The following is a 15,498-nucleotide window of genomic DNA, read 5'->3' as shown; positions in this document are numbered from 1 at the left end:
AACAGTGGGACGCCTCTGGGCGACTGTAAAGCAGGTAGAGGAGAAGAAAAGTTCACAACAAGTGAGAACTGCTTCCAGATGCACTGACAGGAGCAGCTTCTCATTTTCATTCCCACGGCTTTCTTCTTCTCTTTCTCCCACTCCTCTCTATGTATCTTCCTCTCCCCTCACATTCCTTGATGTAATGGTTGTTTCTGTATCAAGGGCAAGGTTAGGAGTACCCTTGCATCCTGCACATTCTTGCTACCTGTATGTTCACGGTCTGTGTGCCATATGTAGCCCTGCTGCTTGCTCATGCTCTGAAGGCGGTGTGCACCACACATGCCTGTTCATTTCAGACAAAGGTGGGGGGTGGATTCCATGCAGTGTAAGGACTCAAGTATGACGTGTCAGACTCCCTTTTGAGAAATATTTGTCTCTAAATATTGTGATTTTTGGAAGGAAACAAATTCTATTACAACATGTTCCTGATTAATGTCTTAATAGAAACAAAGGGATTGGAGGAAAATTATTTGGGTGGGTCGGGGGGTAGAATTTTCAGTTTAGCTGTTTTCCAAAGCAGGCCCGACAGGGTAAGGAATATCTCGAACGCCCGCCCTTCAGAAAACATGCCTTACCCTCCTCCAATAAGAAAAACACTGCAATAACCTCCCCCGGATAAGAATAAAAGTGCCTTATCTTAAAAGAATGAAAATACAATCCCCTTATTGGAAAACAACTGCCGTGTTCTTAGAATAAAAAGCATTACACAGCACCAATAGGAAAAAATACTTTTCTTTCTTTTTACAATTATTTCTAGAAATAAAATATCAATAAATAAGTCAAACTACCCTCCCTGACTGTCCTTCCAAACCAATTGCTGCACAGTCCCAAAAATACCATGATGCAAATATTGACCATTTATCTTTAAATGATTTCTTATGGAAAGTTAAAATAGTTTAATGACACTAAATACATTTGCTTTGGCATGTAGAGGCTGGGGAAATTGTTTAAAATCCTAAACTAAAGTCTAAAAGCCATGTAATAAAGTATCTAGAAGAACAAGTATGGCTTAAACATAAACCTCTGTTTGTTCTTACAGGCAAACCTATTCACTGCTTAAAGACACATCCACACCGACTCAACACACCTTCCTCCATCTGTACTCTATTATCCAGAGTGCTAATGCGTAAGGGCAACTTGTCCTGCCAGACAGTGCTCCACTCTCTATACTGTAGGCGCTGACCTTTTTCCTTAAGCGTTTATCATTGTCAAACCACAGTACCTCACCCAGCAAGTCATCCATCAGCCTGGGGGTGTTTTCAATTTGTCTCAAGCTATGCTTTCTTTCTCTTCTGTTTGTCGACCTACCTCTGCTTATTGTCTTCTGTCTTGACAAGACTGAGGCTTAGTTCACTGTGCTGCTCATGCTTTATTCGTAGCAAAGGTCTGGTCAAGCTACCTAGAACTAGAGAAAATCAGACAGTGGGACAATGTAGAAATGGTCGCGTCGGCACTCTTTTGATCCCTACACCTTCATGACACAAACCTGCATATTAATGGACTAATCCCCTAAAAGTCATGATTATGGAATAATCTATAGCACACAGTAACCTGGGGGTCATAACTTCTAAGGCTGGAATAACAACATCAACTGGTCTACTGGTTTTCATAGAACATATGCCCTGGATCGTAATATGCTTTTGATCTTGTGCCAAAGCAGAGCAGCACACTAGGAAGGAGAGGGGTTGTCATTGGGAGTGTTTAGGAAAGCCATTTTGAGGTTAACTACCGGGCTAATATAATTTCAACTGTTTAAATTCATGATAAAGGATCTGTTCTTTGATGTTTAATAGGAAACACCTGGCAGCTTCTGCTAGGGCACATTTATCCAATGCAGTCACCATGTTGCTAACTGTGGCACGTGAGGAAAAGCCCATTATTAGGACAAGATACCATCATTGGCGGTGGTGGCGAAGTCGATAGGGACTTGGCTTGGCAACTGGAAGGTCACCAGTTCAAGTCCCGGCAAGACCAAGTGCTTCCGTTCCCCACACTGCTCCCCGTGCGCCGTTCAAAATGGCAGCACACTGCTCCTAACACTAGGATGGGTCAAATGCAGAGAAACAATTTCCCCACGAGGGATTAATAAAAGTCCATCTTAATCCAAAAAACATACACTGTGATAAGGTTTGTCAGTTGGCAGTTTTTGACTAGCTGTGGTTACAAAATAGGCCTGGCTACTACTAAAGCCGAGCTATAACTCTCAGCTACGTCCTAATTAGCCAAATACTTTCAAAGCTAATGCTAAAGCTTGCTAATAAAGGTCAATGCTTGATTATAGTATCAGTAGAATTAGCATGTGGCAAGTAGATGAAAGTCTTAAAAACAACTACTCAGCTATGTCAGTCCCAGCGCTACAACTTTCCTAACATTACATAACATTAGCTTAGTGGTGGTAGTTAAATTCACGTAGGCCTACTACTATTTGAACTACTTTTAGCTTTAGCTTGCATCTTTGCATAGGCTATAGTGATTAGTCAAATTGCTTGTGTTGTACAGTTAAGTACTATAACTACAAACTACTAAAGAGGAAATATTTTGTATTAACCTTTTGTTGAAATTCAGATTCTGCTTTGACAAAAATAAAAAGGGTTGTTAGAATTGTACAAGTCGGATGATACATGATGAGATAGACTCCAGGCCCGTTTTCTTAGACTAGCGGTTGAGTTTGTCAAACAGATAAAAAAGGTGCAAAAAATATAAATTATGGTCATTTTCTCAGAGTCCTCTATTCAATCTGACCTGCTTTAGCGCACAGTCAAAGCGGCCCCTTCCAGTTCATTTCAAGTCACTTCCACAATGGCTTTACTTCTCACACCCTGGTTCTACACAGAGACAGCAACACACAATCTGGCAAAACTATTTATTGGATTTCAAATAAAACATCAAATATACACTTTATTACAGTTTGCTTTGAGTAAACATTAACTATATCTTACGGTGTAAATAATGAAGATAGTATACTATCTCTCCAGGACGGTTACACCTGGCCTTAGTGAAACATATGATTGTCTTTAAGTCCATAATATGCAGAAAAGTGGTCATTAAACAGGGCATGCAGTAGAAATTCACATTAGAAAATGGTGGCTAACATGAAACACATGCTCTTAAAAAACACTCCTGAATGAAACCAGCAGCGAACTGCTTTTAGTGACAGCAAACAATGCTGTAGCCACAGTGGGAATGAGCTGAAGACCTATTAGAGTCAACAGAGTAACATTATTACATAAATAAAGGGAGAAATACAGCAAATACAATTTCGGAAGTGTGAGAAAATAGTTTAGAGCCATCAATTACGAAATAATTACACTTAAACTTGCATTGATATAAATAAGGTTGATGAATAATGCTACTTTTTTTGCACAAAATACAAATACAAATCAAATGAGCTGTAGGCTACTCACTACAACATCAAGCAGCTTCAAGCAACAGTTCAACATTTTGGAAATAGCCTATTTACAATTGAGTCATACAAGTTGGCTCTCTCAACTGCAGTCTTGCATCTGAAGATGCTTATCTGACTGTAAACAAGGTGTAGTGCAGAAAGGATAAGTTGGCAAGATACTGTATCTGTTGGCTACACTGGTCTCTCCGAGAAATAGCCAGATCGAGAGTCAGACCGATATCCAGTGGGTTTCAAGATCGTAAAAGTGCTAATAAGCATATGTTTACCTGTATTCTCAAAGGTATTCTTACCTTTGGACTGAGCCGGGCTAGTGTTTAAGCTACCAAGATGCTGGCAGTAGCTTGATATTTAACACAGATATAAGAATGATATAGATAATCTCATGTAACTCCCCATAAGAAACTAAATAAGCGTCTTTCCCAAACAATCTAACTACTGTATGCCTATTAAATCAAACTAATCAAAAATGTCCATCATATAAATGGCTTAGCTTCCACTGAACTGGAACAACACGGTGAAGCTGTGTCTCTCTGATGTTACGCTGCTACCCAGAGGATCGACACTCCACTTCCTGTTTGGTAGCTGATCTGGTTGACTCGTCCGCGTACACAGTCAAGTGTGAAGAACACAGCTGTACCGTTATGAACCTGGAAGGACGCCCGCAGGCTAACACTGGCCCAACGACTTCCCTCAGGCATCTGACCCGCCACCTGCTGGGCCAGAGGGACCGGTCGCACTCCCTCCGCCTCTCGGCCTCCTCCTGACCCATCCGGATCGTTACGCTTTAAAAGAGTCACCTTGACCAGGTTGCAGGAATGTATGAGTTTGAGATCCATAGCCACACTGACTGTGCCGCTCTCCTTGAAAACAAAATCTCGCTTTTGATCTGTTGGACCTTTCCCTAACAGCCCCATCTGAGAAAGCTGAGCACTGGTCTGGCGGAAGAACAGCGGCTTGTTCCGGACTGCTCCTGACGGTAGGCCGGAGTTGGACACTGATGCCGTCAGAGAGGAAGACAGAGCAGCAGGGACCCAAACCAAGCTGAGGATACTGATGCCGGTCTCGTCTCCAAAGAAGCGTACATTGCACTGAGCAGGAGAGAGGATCTCAAAACCTAGGGTGTCCCCAGAGCCAACTTTAGCCACTCCTGTCAGAGATAAGGACGTGTCTCGATAGTGGACGCCTGGTTTGAAGGAACGCCCCAACTCAGAGCTGGTTCCGTTGCGGTTCAGGTACGCTAACAGTTGGAAGCCCTCACTCACACACGCCTGGCCCATGGAGTACAACGCCTGCTGAAATACGAACCGCACGGTGCCACTTTCTGAAAAACGGATCCCTCGGCCATCATGCGTCAGCCCCACAACGTAAGGGTCAGACGTGGAGCTGGTGCGGAACACCGGGCGATAGTTGGTATGGTAGTGTGGGGACACCATTGCCTGTGCTGTCATGGCAACAGCCCCGGTGTCATGTGAGAGCCAGAGAAGACTGAGTGAAGCTGCTGAAGTGTCGTACAGCTGCAGACCATCGTTGCTTTGGTTACAGTGGTTGCTGGCACTCCGGAGGAAGAGGGATATCTTGTTACCTGGGGCGACTTCTGCTACCCCGCTGATGCTGACACTCTGGAGGGACCTTTCTTCCCGCTGCTCTACCCTGATGCCACTGAGGTCACGACCTTCAGAACTGTCTGTGTTGTTCATACGTAGGCACAACTGGATGAAGCTACGGCAACCGTGGCTTACCGACAGGTTCTCATCAAGCCAGACCAGACCGTGCTGCCTGAGCACCAGGCGGCCTTCTTCGGCGGACAGTAGCACTCCGTCGCCTCTTCCCGTTATTTGAAGCTGCACGCTAGGGAAGGCATGAGCCAGGAAGTTGCCTTTTGCGCCAGGCAGACTGACCTCTCCAGCCCAGGAGAGAGAGAGCGCGTTGTCACCAGCAGGAACAGGGCCAGAGCAGATGGCGTCTGCAGTGAAGGTACAAGGGGAAGCAACGGGATCTCCATCGCACTCATTGCAGGCCTGACACTCATCCATGTCCGAGTGGTAGAAGTAGTCGTGGCCGCACATTCCTGAGTTGCCATCACGCTCCGTCATGCTCTGGCACCTGAAGCCACCTGACGATAGAGAAACAAAGACATGATGGTTGAACATTTTATTCTAAAAGCAGTGTCTCTAGTTATGAATAATCATTCTTTTAGTTCAGCGAATGGAAAAGAAGGCCAATGTAGGAATGTTTTTTGTTGTAATATAATGTAGACTCTTTACAAAAGTTAGGGTTAGGGTTAGATAGTAATTACCATCAGACTATGTGCAATATGTGCTATATGTGCAATATATACATTATTATATACATATGCCATTAATAACTGTGTAATATATACCTGGCTGCTAAATCCTAAGAACTGTTACAGGATTTGCATTTTGAAAAGTATTTTTTTTACTTTTATTTTTTTATTATATTTTGTATTATATCATAACTTAGTACTTTTTTTAACATATGTAACATTAAGCTGTCTGTGGCTCTTAAGGTATTCTGATTCAGATTCTGATAATTAATGTTACCTGGAGTGTTGAGACACTTCTGTCGATCTCCACACAGATCAGATATTTCAAGGCATTCATCTCTGTCCTGTAACGACAACACAAATGAACACTTTCAATGTTAAAGCATCTATGGTAATCACTCAGCCACCCTCCTCTGTGGTTCCCCATCAGTCAGCTCAATGTTTTTCCTGCCACAACTTTATTGTTTTGTTTGGCATTAACATCCCTCGGAACCAACTGTTCTGGAGAGGCGGGAATTGTTTTACAGAGTAAATTCCACACACCCAAACTATTACACAGACACAAGTTTCTTGCTGTTTTGTTCGTTATTTGTTTTCTCGTCTGTCTTTTATGACAATTCTACTTTGGAGAGAATGTAGTGGTAAAACACCCACCGCCGACACAAGCTTTGCTTTTGTTTCCAATGCTATAAAGTTGGACTCAATGTGAAGCGAAGAGGCACTTGTTCCTCTTAAATGTTTCTTCGTCTCATCGACGGAGTGTAATTGAACAGGGGGCAATCGTTCATTTTGTGCATGTGTGACCACATCCTTAATGTATTTGTCATAGTTGAATTGCAAGTCTATGACAATACTATCATTATCAACCTATAGTAAAATGATGTACATAATAGTCTTATCATACCATCTATGGACATGACCTTGATCCTTTTTGCAGACATCATATTGCCCGTTGTGTTTACATTTGTGCAAGTTAACAAAAGAATGTCCCCAACATGTTCGCCAGCATGATGCAGAATTATCAATGGGATTTTCATCTGTCATATATTGTTTTGATTATTTATTTATAGCCACAACCCTAACCCTATATTTAATTTAAGTACATTTTGATTATTGAAATGTGTGAATATTCTCATGGATGTGTTGCTTTTTGAGAAGGAGTACTTGCATTCATAATCAGTGTCAAATAAAGACCATTAAATGAAAAAAATATAATTTATCATATTGCATGTTTCTTGGACGATATATCATCCAACAAAATAAGTTGTAATAACAAGCCTACGTTACGTATAAAGATGATAATGCTTACCTGGCAGATTCTGTCAGCGTGGATTGAACACTGTGCGACCAGGAAGAAGCCGGCGGGACAGACGGTACATTTCTCACAGCGAGGATGACCGCTGATGAAGCTGCAGTACTCCTCAGGACCGCAACTCTCACAAGCCATCAGGGGGCGCCCCACCTGTAAGCAATGAATACTTTATTAAACATCACAGACAGTCAAATCATACAAATGTGCATGTATATCCTCCTCTGTGTTTGAGCATATACTCCCTGTGTGTAATGTGTGTAAACACAACAGAGTGGAGAAAGACATTTCCCTGTGAGGGATTAATAAAGTTCTTCTTCTTCTTCTTCTTCTTCTTCTTCTTCTTCTTCTTCTTCTTCTTCTTCTTCTTCTTCTTCTTCTTTTTCAAAGTAGGATACACAGAGAGGCTAACCAGATGTCAGATGTTGCTTATATTTTAACTAGTCGAAATCTTTTAACATTTTGTAGAAGTAAGTTTGTAGAAGGTATATTCATTTATATTATGACTCCAGATTCTTCTATAGTAGTTTGTGCTTTCGCAGAAGATCTTTTAAAGGTCACCTATTAGGGCGAATATTCGAATATTCGGTGCGGAGAGATTTGTATTTTTTTTTTAATACATTTTTTTTTCACATTTTTTTTTTTCACATTTTTTTTTTTTCCCCAAAAGGTTTCATCATAACACGCTCCGAATCCGAGACACCTGACAACACGCTGTTAAGCAGAAGCGCAGATAGAGCATACTATTACGATTTATATGTATTTATTGTATCAGTACTCGCAAACATTAAAACTAAATGTGTCCTCTGCATTTAACCCAGCGCAGCACCCGGGGACCAAATCTGGTTCCACATTCCGTCTATAACATTTTACAACCTGAACAGTCAAACAAAGATACAAAACACATATTTCAGCTGCCAGCTTCATGTTGCTGGCATTGTCGTGGACAACGGCTACTCGCTTATAATTCGGAATGGCAAAGGCGTCCGCCACTTCTCCAAGCTGTTCTGCAATATTTACTCCCGTATGGTTTACTTCCATTAGTTACAGAGTTTCCACTCGCGAGTTATGAAATGACAGGTGACAGCCATATACGCCTCCATACGCACCGAGGTGGTCCAAATGTCCGTTGTAAAACTTACGGCAGTTGAGTTTTCAATCTGAGTTACAATTTGGTCTCGGTGATCGCTGTACTTCAGAGACATGGCATCTAAAATACTGGAGCGTTTGGGGACAGTGTAGCCGGGCTCCATCTTCTTCATTAATTTTCTGAAGCCTTCGCCTTCGACTATGTAAATGGGTCTCATATCCATAGCGATGAAATGTACTATGGCATCTGTTATCTCTATCTTTCTTTTCTCCGTTATCGTTTTTTTTAACTGTAGGGTCTGCTGTATTGTTGAGGATGTTGATGGCTGGGATGCGTGGGGATGCACCTATGGCCACAATGTATTATTAGGCTGAGCTACTCAACTTTATGCCAATAATTGCCTTAGCCCCAGATGTTCCCACATTACTCCTATTATTTTCACTATGCTGATAAAATTAAAAAACTAATATAAAAAAATAATTCGGTTGCTTGCTTGCAACTATTTTCCAAGCAAAGTAAGTGCACGTTTTTATCATGTTTAACGTTACTGTTTAAACGGCGGATAAAGCAGCTTCATCATGGCAACTTCACAACAGCTAAACTAAGCTAGGTTACAGCATCCAGGTGACTTTTCAGAGTTGTTGTGCCACCGTGGTAGGCCAGTTTCTTATCACATATTTGGCACACTGCCTTCTTTTTACCGTCGTCCAATTTAAAATGGTCCCACACAGCTGAAGTCTTCGGCATTTTATGGGTGAAACGAGGTGAAGCGAGGTGAAGCGTGCCATTTGCGTTCGTGACTGTGAACAGTGAACGCAATGTCAGGAGCACAGGCTGAGATTGTATATATTTCCGCATTTTAACAGTGCAATTCAAAAGTATAAATATAGTATAAGAATATGGCAATTCGCCTTTATTAATAGCATACATTTAGAAAAATATATTAATTTGTTTGAAAAATATTTTATTTTTAAAAATATTTTTTTGTTTGAAAAAAAAAAAAAAAAAAACGAATATCCGAATAATGAAATTGAAACCCGAATAGTTGGCCAACGAACGAATATTCGAATAGTCGAATATTCGGGTACAGCCCTATCACCTATTATGCAAAATCCAGTTTTTCATGTCTTTTCTACATCAACATCCCATCTGTGTAAAGAGATTCTATAAATGTCAGGAAAAAACATTTGCTCACTTTTTGTCCTGATCCATTTCTATAAAAACCAGTCTGAAAATGAGCTGACCAGAATTTGGCCACTTCATGATGTCATAACGGTTTATTGGCTTGTATAACCATAAACCGATAACCAATCACGGTAACTGCCGCCCACCTTATCACCTGAATCCCCTCCTATTATGTATTTATTTCAACAAGGACCATTCATACAAATACATTAGTCACAGAAAAGAGAAGATATGAATTATGCCAGATCTGCAGTCCTCACGCAGGTACATAACAATCAACAAACACTAAAAACATTGCATAATCTCTATCACACAAACAATTATAAAACAAGATTTAAGTACAGGTCAATAAATAATACATAGTACAGTTCAAATATAATATTACAATACAGTTCAAATTGGAAAACTCAGATTAGAGTGTAAATAATGTTGGCATGACTAGTTGCTTAATATCTTCTTTCTTTTTTGCACCATAAGACAATGAGTTAAAGTCAGTACAGGTTTTAAGATCACCATTGTGTTCTTTTTAACCAAATGTCTCTCAGAGGGCCGTGGGGAGGGGCTTCTTATTTTCATCTGAAGTAACAGACAGAGAATCAGCACTTTGGAAAATGGGATGCTGCAATGCATGATCTGTTTGGTACACTTCAGAGGCATGTTTTGTATATATCTGAGACGTACTATATTAATTAAAAACAGTATAATTGGGGACCTTTAAGAATTTGAAACCAAAAATTGAGATTTTCTTGCAAGCCAATGGCTGGCATGTAAGTCAAGCCAATTGTACATTACTGTATTGTACATTCAAGTACAAATAACTTTTAACCCAGGGTTTTTAGTTTGTCTGATGATGTAAATATCTGATTGGCTACTGGTTGGCAGTAGCTGTATAGAAAGTAGTCTGTAGAGACTTGACTTGTGACCTAGAGGGTTACTGGTTCAAGTCCCAGAATGGACCAAATACAGAGAGAGGAGTAGAAGAAGAACTGTTGTCTTTTTTTCACAAAAGCAGTGTACAGTATACAGGACCGTTAGTAACCCTCGATGCCTGATTTATCCTGCAGCTCACCTCCATCACGCTGGCTTCCATGTCCACCTTGTGCAGAGAGAGCGCCTGCTGAGCTTGGTGGGCTCGAACCTGCCCGTTCATGCTTTCCATGTGACTGTCCATCTCCGCCTGGAGGCTCTGGAAAGACGTTTGTTTGATGCTGTCCATCATGATGCTGTACTGGGCTTTAACCTGGAAGTGGAAACAAATACAAGTGCACATTTCTTTTTAGTATGATCATGATAATAATCACCAGGACTTGTGTGTTCACCACGATGAATACACAAAGTAAACACTATGATTATTTATTCCAGGCAACCCCATTAGTCTGCTCTGCTTATAATTGTGGTGCAGACCCTTCTCCTCCTCTGCTCCACATTATGGTAAAGCTCCTCCATAGGGAGGTCATCTGTCATCCAACACGTCTGCATGTCAGGTGTTTTCCATCCACCCCTTCTTAGTAATTGTTCAATGCTATAATCACAGCCTAATAACAAAACCACAAACTATCAACATCTTCTTTTTCATCATCGATCACAGAGGCCGTACTTGCTCCATCTGTTCGTACATCCTCCTCTGCTGCTCCAGTATTTCTCTCTGCTGGTTCACCAGCGTCCCCTGCTGCTCGCTGAGGAGCCTCTGCAGCTCCTTGACCTCGTCCTGCTGGCCCCTGAGGGCCTCAACCAGCTTCTCCTGGCTCTTAGACAGGGACAGCTGCAGCACAAGAGCGTCCTCAGAGGGAAGCTCATTGTTGCCTGTGGCAGAGAAAAACAACTAGTACATATATCACAGAATGAGGTTACACAATGGTGATGAAATGCTACATTTCTATATTTGCATTACAAATCTGGTGTCTGCCATTATTCTGGGGAGTTTTTCCCCATTACACAATAACATTTAAACATGCATACGATTTTGAAAACTTTGCAAAATACTGCTTGATTCTAAGAAAATGTGGATTGTTTTATTAAATTAGACGTTTTAAATCAACCAGGACTGAAATCGTAAAGTTTGCTACTTCAAGTGTTTTTCATTTCTCACTGAGAAAGCTGCAACTTCACTTAGATGTCTTTATCTAAAATGTAACTTTTTTGGCAGATTCCTCCCAGACTGACACTGACCTGGTTTCATGTCACATGTCAACTGTATCCATGCACCACGATCCGTCCCAACGTCTGGAAGCTCATCCAGAAACTGCGCCGCTCTGTCCGTCACATGAACCGGGGACGAGTGCCCTCCTCTCCCGTCGTCTCCTCCATGCGTCCCGCATCCTTCCCCGACGCAAGGCTTGGGCGTCTGGCGCATCCGGAGGGGAAGTTTACATCCGATCCCTTTGCACCCATGCGTTGCACCGTCATCACCCGTGGGACGATGAGAGACAGACGTCGGACATGTCCCACCGACGCAGCCAGGATGGAACACCTCCGCCGTGATGGTCCTGGGGTTAGTCCTCCTTATGCCATCCGTCCCTGCTGGCTGCACGAAGCCTCCCTGCTGAGGTTGGATAATGGTGTACGGGGATAAAGGCGCGCTCTGGCCTTGGTGGTGACTAAAATGAGCATCCTGTTGGTAACTCGGGTACACATGTCCCTGTCTGGACTGTGCAGAGTGAGGAATCTGTCTCCTGGGTGCTGCAGCCTCCGTGCGCCTTTGGCAGTGTGCTCCGACGCACGGTCTGCTCCAGTCCTGGCCAGAAAAGCAGCGCGCGCCCCGGCAAATCTCGCTCGCAGCCCGATTAAACAAAGATGTTACACAGAGTAAAAATAAGGTTGAAACACGCGCCATGTTACAATGCTGAAAGGTAAAAACGTAATCAAGCCCTTTTTGCGCACCAATCCTTCACTCCTGTTTGTTCATGTCTTGAGAGAGAGAGAAAAATCCCTTAAATGAGAAATTATCCACGTAGGTTCCAATTGATGTCGAACAAGTGGTTCCACGGACTTTTAGCTTGTCCCCATTGCGCGCAGTGCGGTTTCTGCCCCCTTTGCCCCTTCTGGAGATAGCTACGTCTAGCCCACATGTGGCGCTCACTGCTCCTAATTGGCAACAGGCTTTGCTTCTAGTCTTAAATTAACCCGTAGCTTTCCCGGACATACCACTCCGCACAGTCACTCCTATTGAAGTTGTGCATATGGTACATATTTTGACTTTCGATTCTAATGTTGTTTTTATTCTCACACTCCTGTGGTTCATTTATAAGCAGCTTTGGAGCAGGAGTTATAGGAAGTTCCAAATGGTCCAGTGGAATCACAAATATTTTGTTAAAAGGTTTTTTTTTACACATGTTTTTCAAAGGGAAATTAGCTTTTTTCCCCTTTTATTTCATTCATTTTGATGACAGAATCAGCCCTGTGGGTTTTTAACAAGCACTGTGAGAATACAAATCTGTGCTTTATATGGCACCCAAGCTTTGATCTCTTCTAGATTAGAGTGCAGTAGTGGGACCCTGTGATATTCTGAAGTCAATTCTGCCTCTCCTGTAAAATGAGTACTTTATTACACTTTCTTGCCACTCATTTCCCTTCACTAACCCCACCTGGCCTTGATTAAAGCCTGTACCCACATTAGAAACACTTAAATGTTTCCTCCTTGTCTTATCTTTAGGGCAAAATGGAACTCACACAAACACAAACTGAATATAACCAAGTCTTTACTCATGTCCTCCATCTCTCAGAAGTAGTTTATAATAAATCATCGGCTTATAAACACACAATTCATGTATATGTTGAGTCGGGACCTTTGGGTTTTCTTTAAGACCGTTTAAGGAAGGGTACACACACATGTGCACCAGCAGCAGGTGAACGCAGGGTCGCTCTTAGACATGGTTAATAATTTACCCACTTACGCTAAAGAGGGACCTCACATGGTTCTGAGGGAAGCTATACCGACATGTACTCTGTACTTAATGTCAGGGCTGAGTGAGGCAAGCAGGACCCAAATGCAGATGAACAGAAAAAATACCTTTATTTCAAGGCTACTGAAACAAACAGTACTCTCACCCCGTGAACAACGTCCAAATACGACAAGGAACTCACAAAGACAGAAAACACAAAACCTAAATACACACAGGACTAATCAAACAAACAAGAGACAGGTGAGGAGGGAGGAGAAAACACAGGGGCACCAAGTGAACACAATCGGGTAATCAGGGAGGGAAAACAGACAGAAAGCAACACTTCTATTTCGTATAAGGCTTCGCCCTCTAAGGCTATCGCTATTGGGTAAACCCCACTGCACGTGTGCAGCACTGACAGACTTATTCCACGCCCACCTACGACGTGGGCCCCACCTCCGGGCTCACTTCCGTATAAATAGGAAGTAGGCCCTACAATCCGCTCCTACTTTTCTTCAGCACTCCGTTGCAGAAGCATTGACAGGCAAAAACGGTTCTTTTGAGAGCTACCTCTGAAAAACAAAGATTCCTCCTAAAAAGCTTTGTTTTTCTAAACATGGAGACTGGACAGGAAAGTCAAGGCTGTGTCAGGGATTGCCTCGTGTGCGGGTCGGGCTACATCATGAGCTTTGACAGGCACTCACAGTGTGAGTCCTGCCTGGGAATAGAGCATGCGAACGCTGCTCTCATTCCCGGGGTAGCATGCTCGCATTGTGCCCGTCTCCCGCTGGCCCTCAGACAGCAGAGAGCGGACGCTCTCGCACGAGTCGGACGACTACGTCCCCTCCATACAGGGATCAACGGGTGATTCCCCCATTATCTCTCCCCTCCGGACGGAGGAGACAGATAGGGAAACCGGTGTAGGTCCGGTGTATGATCCCGTGATCCCTATCTCCGCCAACACGGCATTGCCGTCGATTGGCGGGATTCTCCTGGAACTGCCAGAGATCATATCCAAGGCGGCCGCCTGGAGAAATCTCCCCGTTCCCCTAGCTCAGGAGAGCTCGCCGCCGGATGATATGTCCGGGGTGTTCTCCCGGGTACACAGGGTCAGGAGGGACCCGGTCTGGCCACGCTTCCCGGCCATAAGGAAGTACCAGGAGGGGGCGGCAGCGGACCCTGGAGCCATGAGGTCTCCGATAGGGACATACGTGCCTCTCACGAGAGTGGAGGGACTCACGGGCGTGGGTTTCCCGACCGTGCCTCCGCTAGAGCCGAACCTCACGGCATTCTTTGGGGCTAGGCAGGAGAGGAGACGCATGGTGTGCGTTCCTCCATCCGTAGGGTTAGATCTGACCTACTGTAAAAATCCCCACATCCTGTCGGTGGGGGTTCCCCTCGGCAGAGTGACGTCACACACCTCGGTGTTTACAGACGCATCGCTCTCAGGGTGGGGAGGAACATGCATGTCGCAGGCAGTGGGGGGACAGTGGCCGCCGCACATGTCCCTTCATATAAATGCGCTGCAATTACTCGCCGTATGGAGAGTAATTCAGCACTTTGCCCCATTGCTGTGGAATCATCATGTGATGATTCGGACAGACAACAAAATGGCGGCAGCCTACATAAATCGTCAGGGAGGTGTACGATCAGCGCAGCTGCTGGACACAGCCAGGCGGCTGTTGTGCGGGGCGCTGCAGCATCTGATATTTAAGAAGTGTGTTACATTTGAAATGGCAGAAAGTCTTGTTGCAATTTCCAGATATTAAAAGAGGTCCCTTGAGTTTCTCTGGTAATTATCAATAGTAGCAGTTAAGTGAATACTGTTCAAACAATACTTGTGTTTGTGTTTTATATTGATTTCTCTGTTTTATCCTTTCATAAAGGTGAGGACTAAAATGGCTCTAAACAAGGGCTGTTTAGAGTAAACAGGGTTTTATTGCCCTGTGGGGGAGGTGTAGGCATGCATGACAGGGTGCTAGGTGGGGGAAGAGTATATTCTGCTTAAGATCTCTAGCATGTCATGTTTCAGGGAAGTCTACATATCTTGAATAGTATATGTGTGGGTTTAATTACTTTGTATTCTGTGTAACCAGAAGTTGGAGATATGAGAGATGAAATATTTGTGTTATCTTAAATATCCTTTAAGACACATCTGAGGTCTCTGGAATGTGGGGGGGGGGGGGGGTGTGTGTGTGTGGAGGCTGAGTAAACTCCACCCCTTCCTGTTTCTGTTGGTATGAAAGCCTATTCAGCTTTTTGTTCTGCCTCTCTCTTCTCGCGCCGCCCGGACCGGAAGGT

The 15,498-nt window shown here is 43.4% G+C and overlaps 1 protein-coding gene across 1 annotated transcript; it reads right to left on the bottom strand.

Moving 5' to 3' along the window:
- Window positions 1-2,959: 2,959 nt before the first annotated feature.
- LOC117462732 (uncharacterized) lies at window positions 2,960-12,020 on the bottom strand. Its single transcript, XM_034105026.2, has 6 exons — window positions 11,486-12,020; window positions 10,914-11,119; window positions 10,386-10,556; window positions 7,042-7,194; window positions 6,010-6,076; window positions 2,960-5,561 (listed from the first exon to the last, which is right to left on the bottom strand). The coding sequence occupies exons 1-6, from the start codon at window positions 11,667-11,669 to the stop codon at window positions 3,985-3,987; spliced, it is 2,358 nt and encodes a 785-aa protein (XP_033960917.2). The 5' UTR covers window positions 11,670-12,020; the 3' UTR covers window positions 2,960-3,984.
- Between the last annotated feature and the right edge of the window lie 3,478 nt (window positions 12,021-15,498).

This window comes from Pseudochaenichthys georgianus, chromosome 17 (assembly GCF_902827115.2).
Source record: "Pseudochaenichthys georgianus chromosome 17, fPseGeo1.2, whole genome shotgun sequence".
Taxonomy (NCBI): Eukaryota; Metazoa; Chordata; class Actinopteri; order Perciformes; family Channichthyidae; genus Pseudochaenichthys; species Pseudochaenichthys georgianus.
The sequence above is the reverse complement of the archived record's forward strand: the minus strand, read 5'-3'. Positions and strand labels throughout refer to the sequence as shown.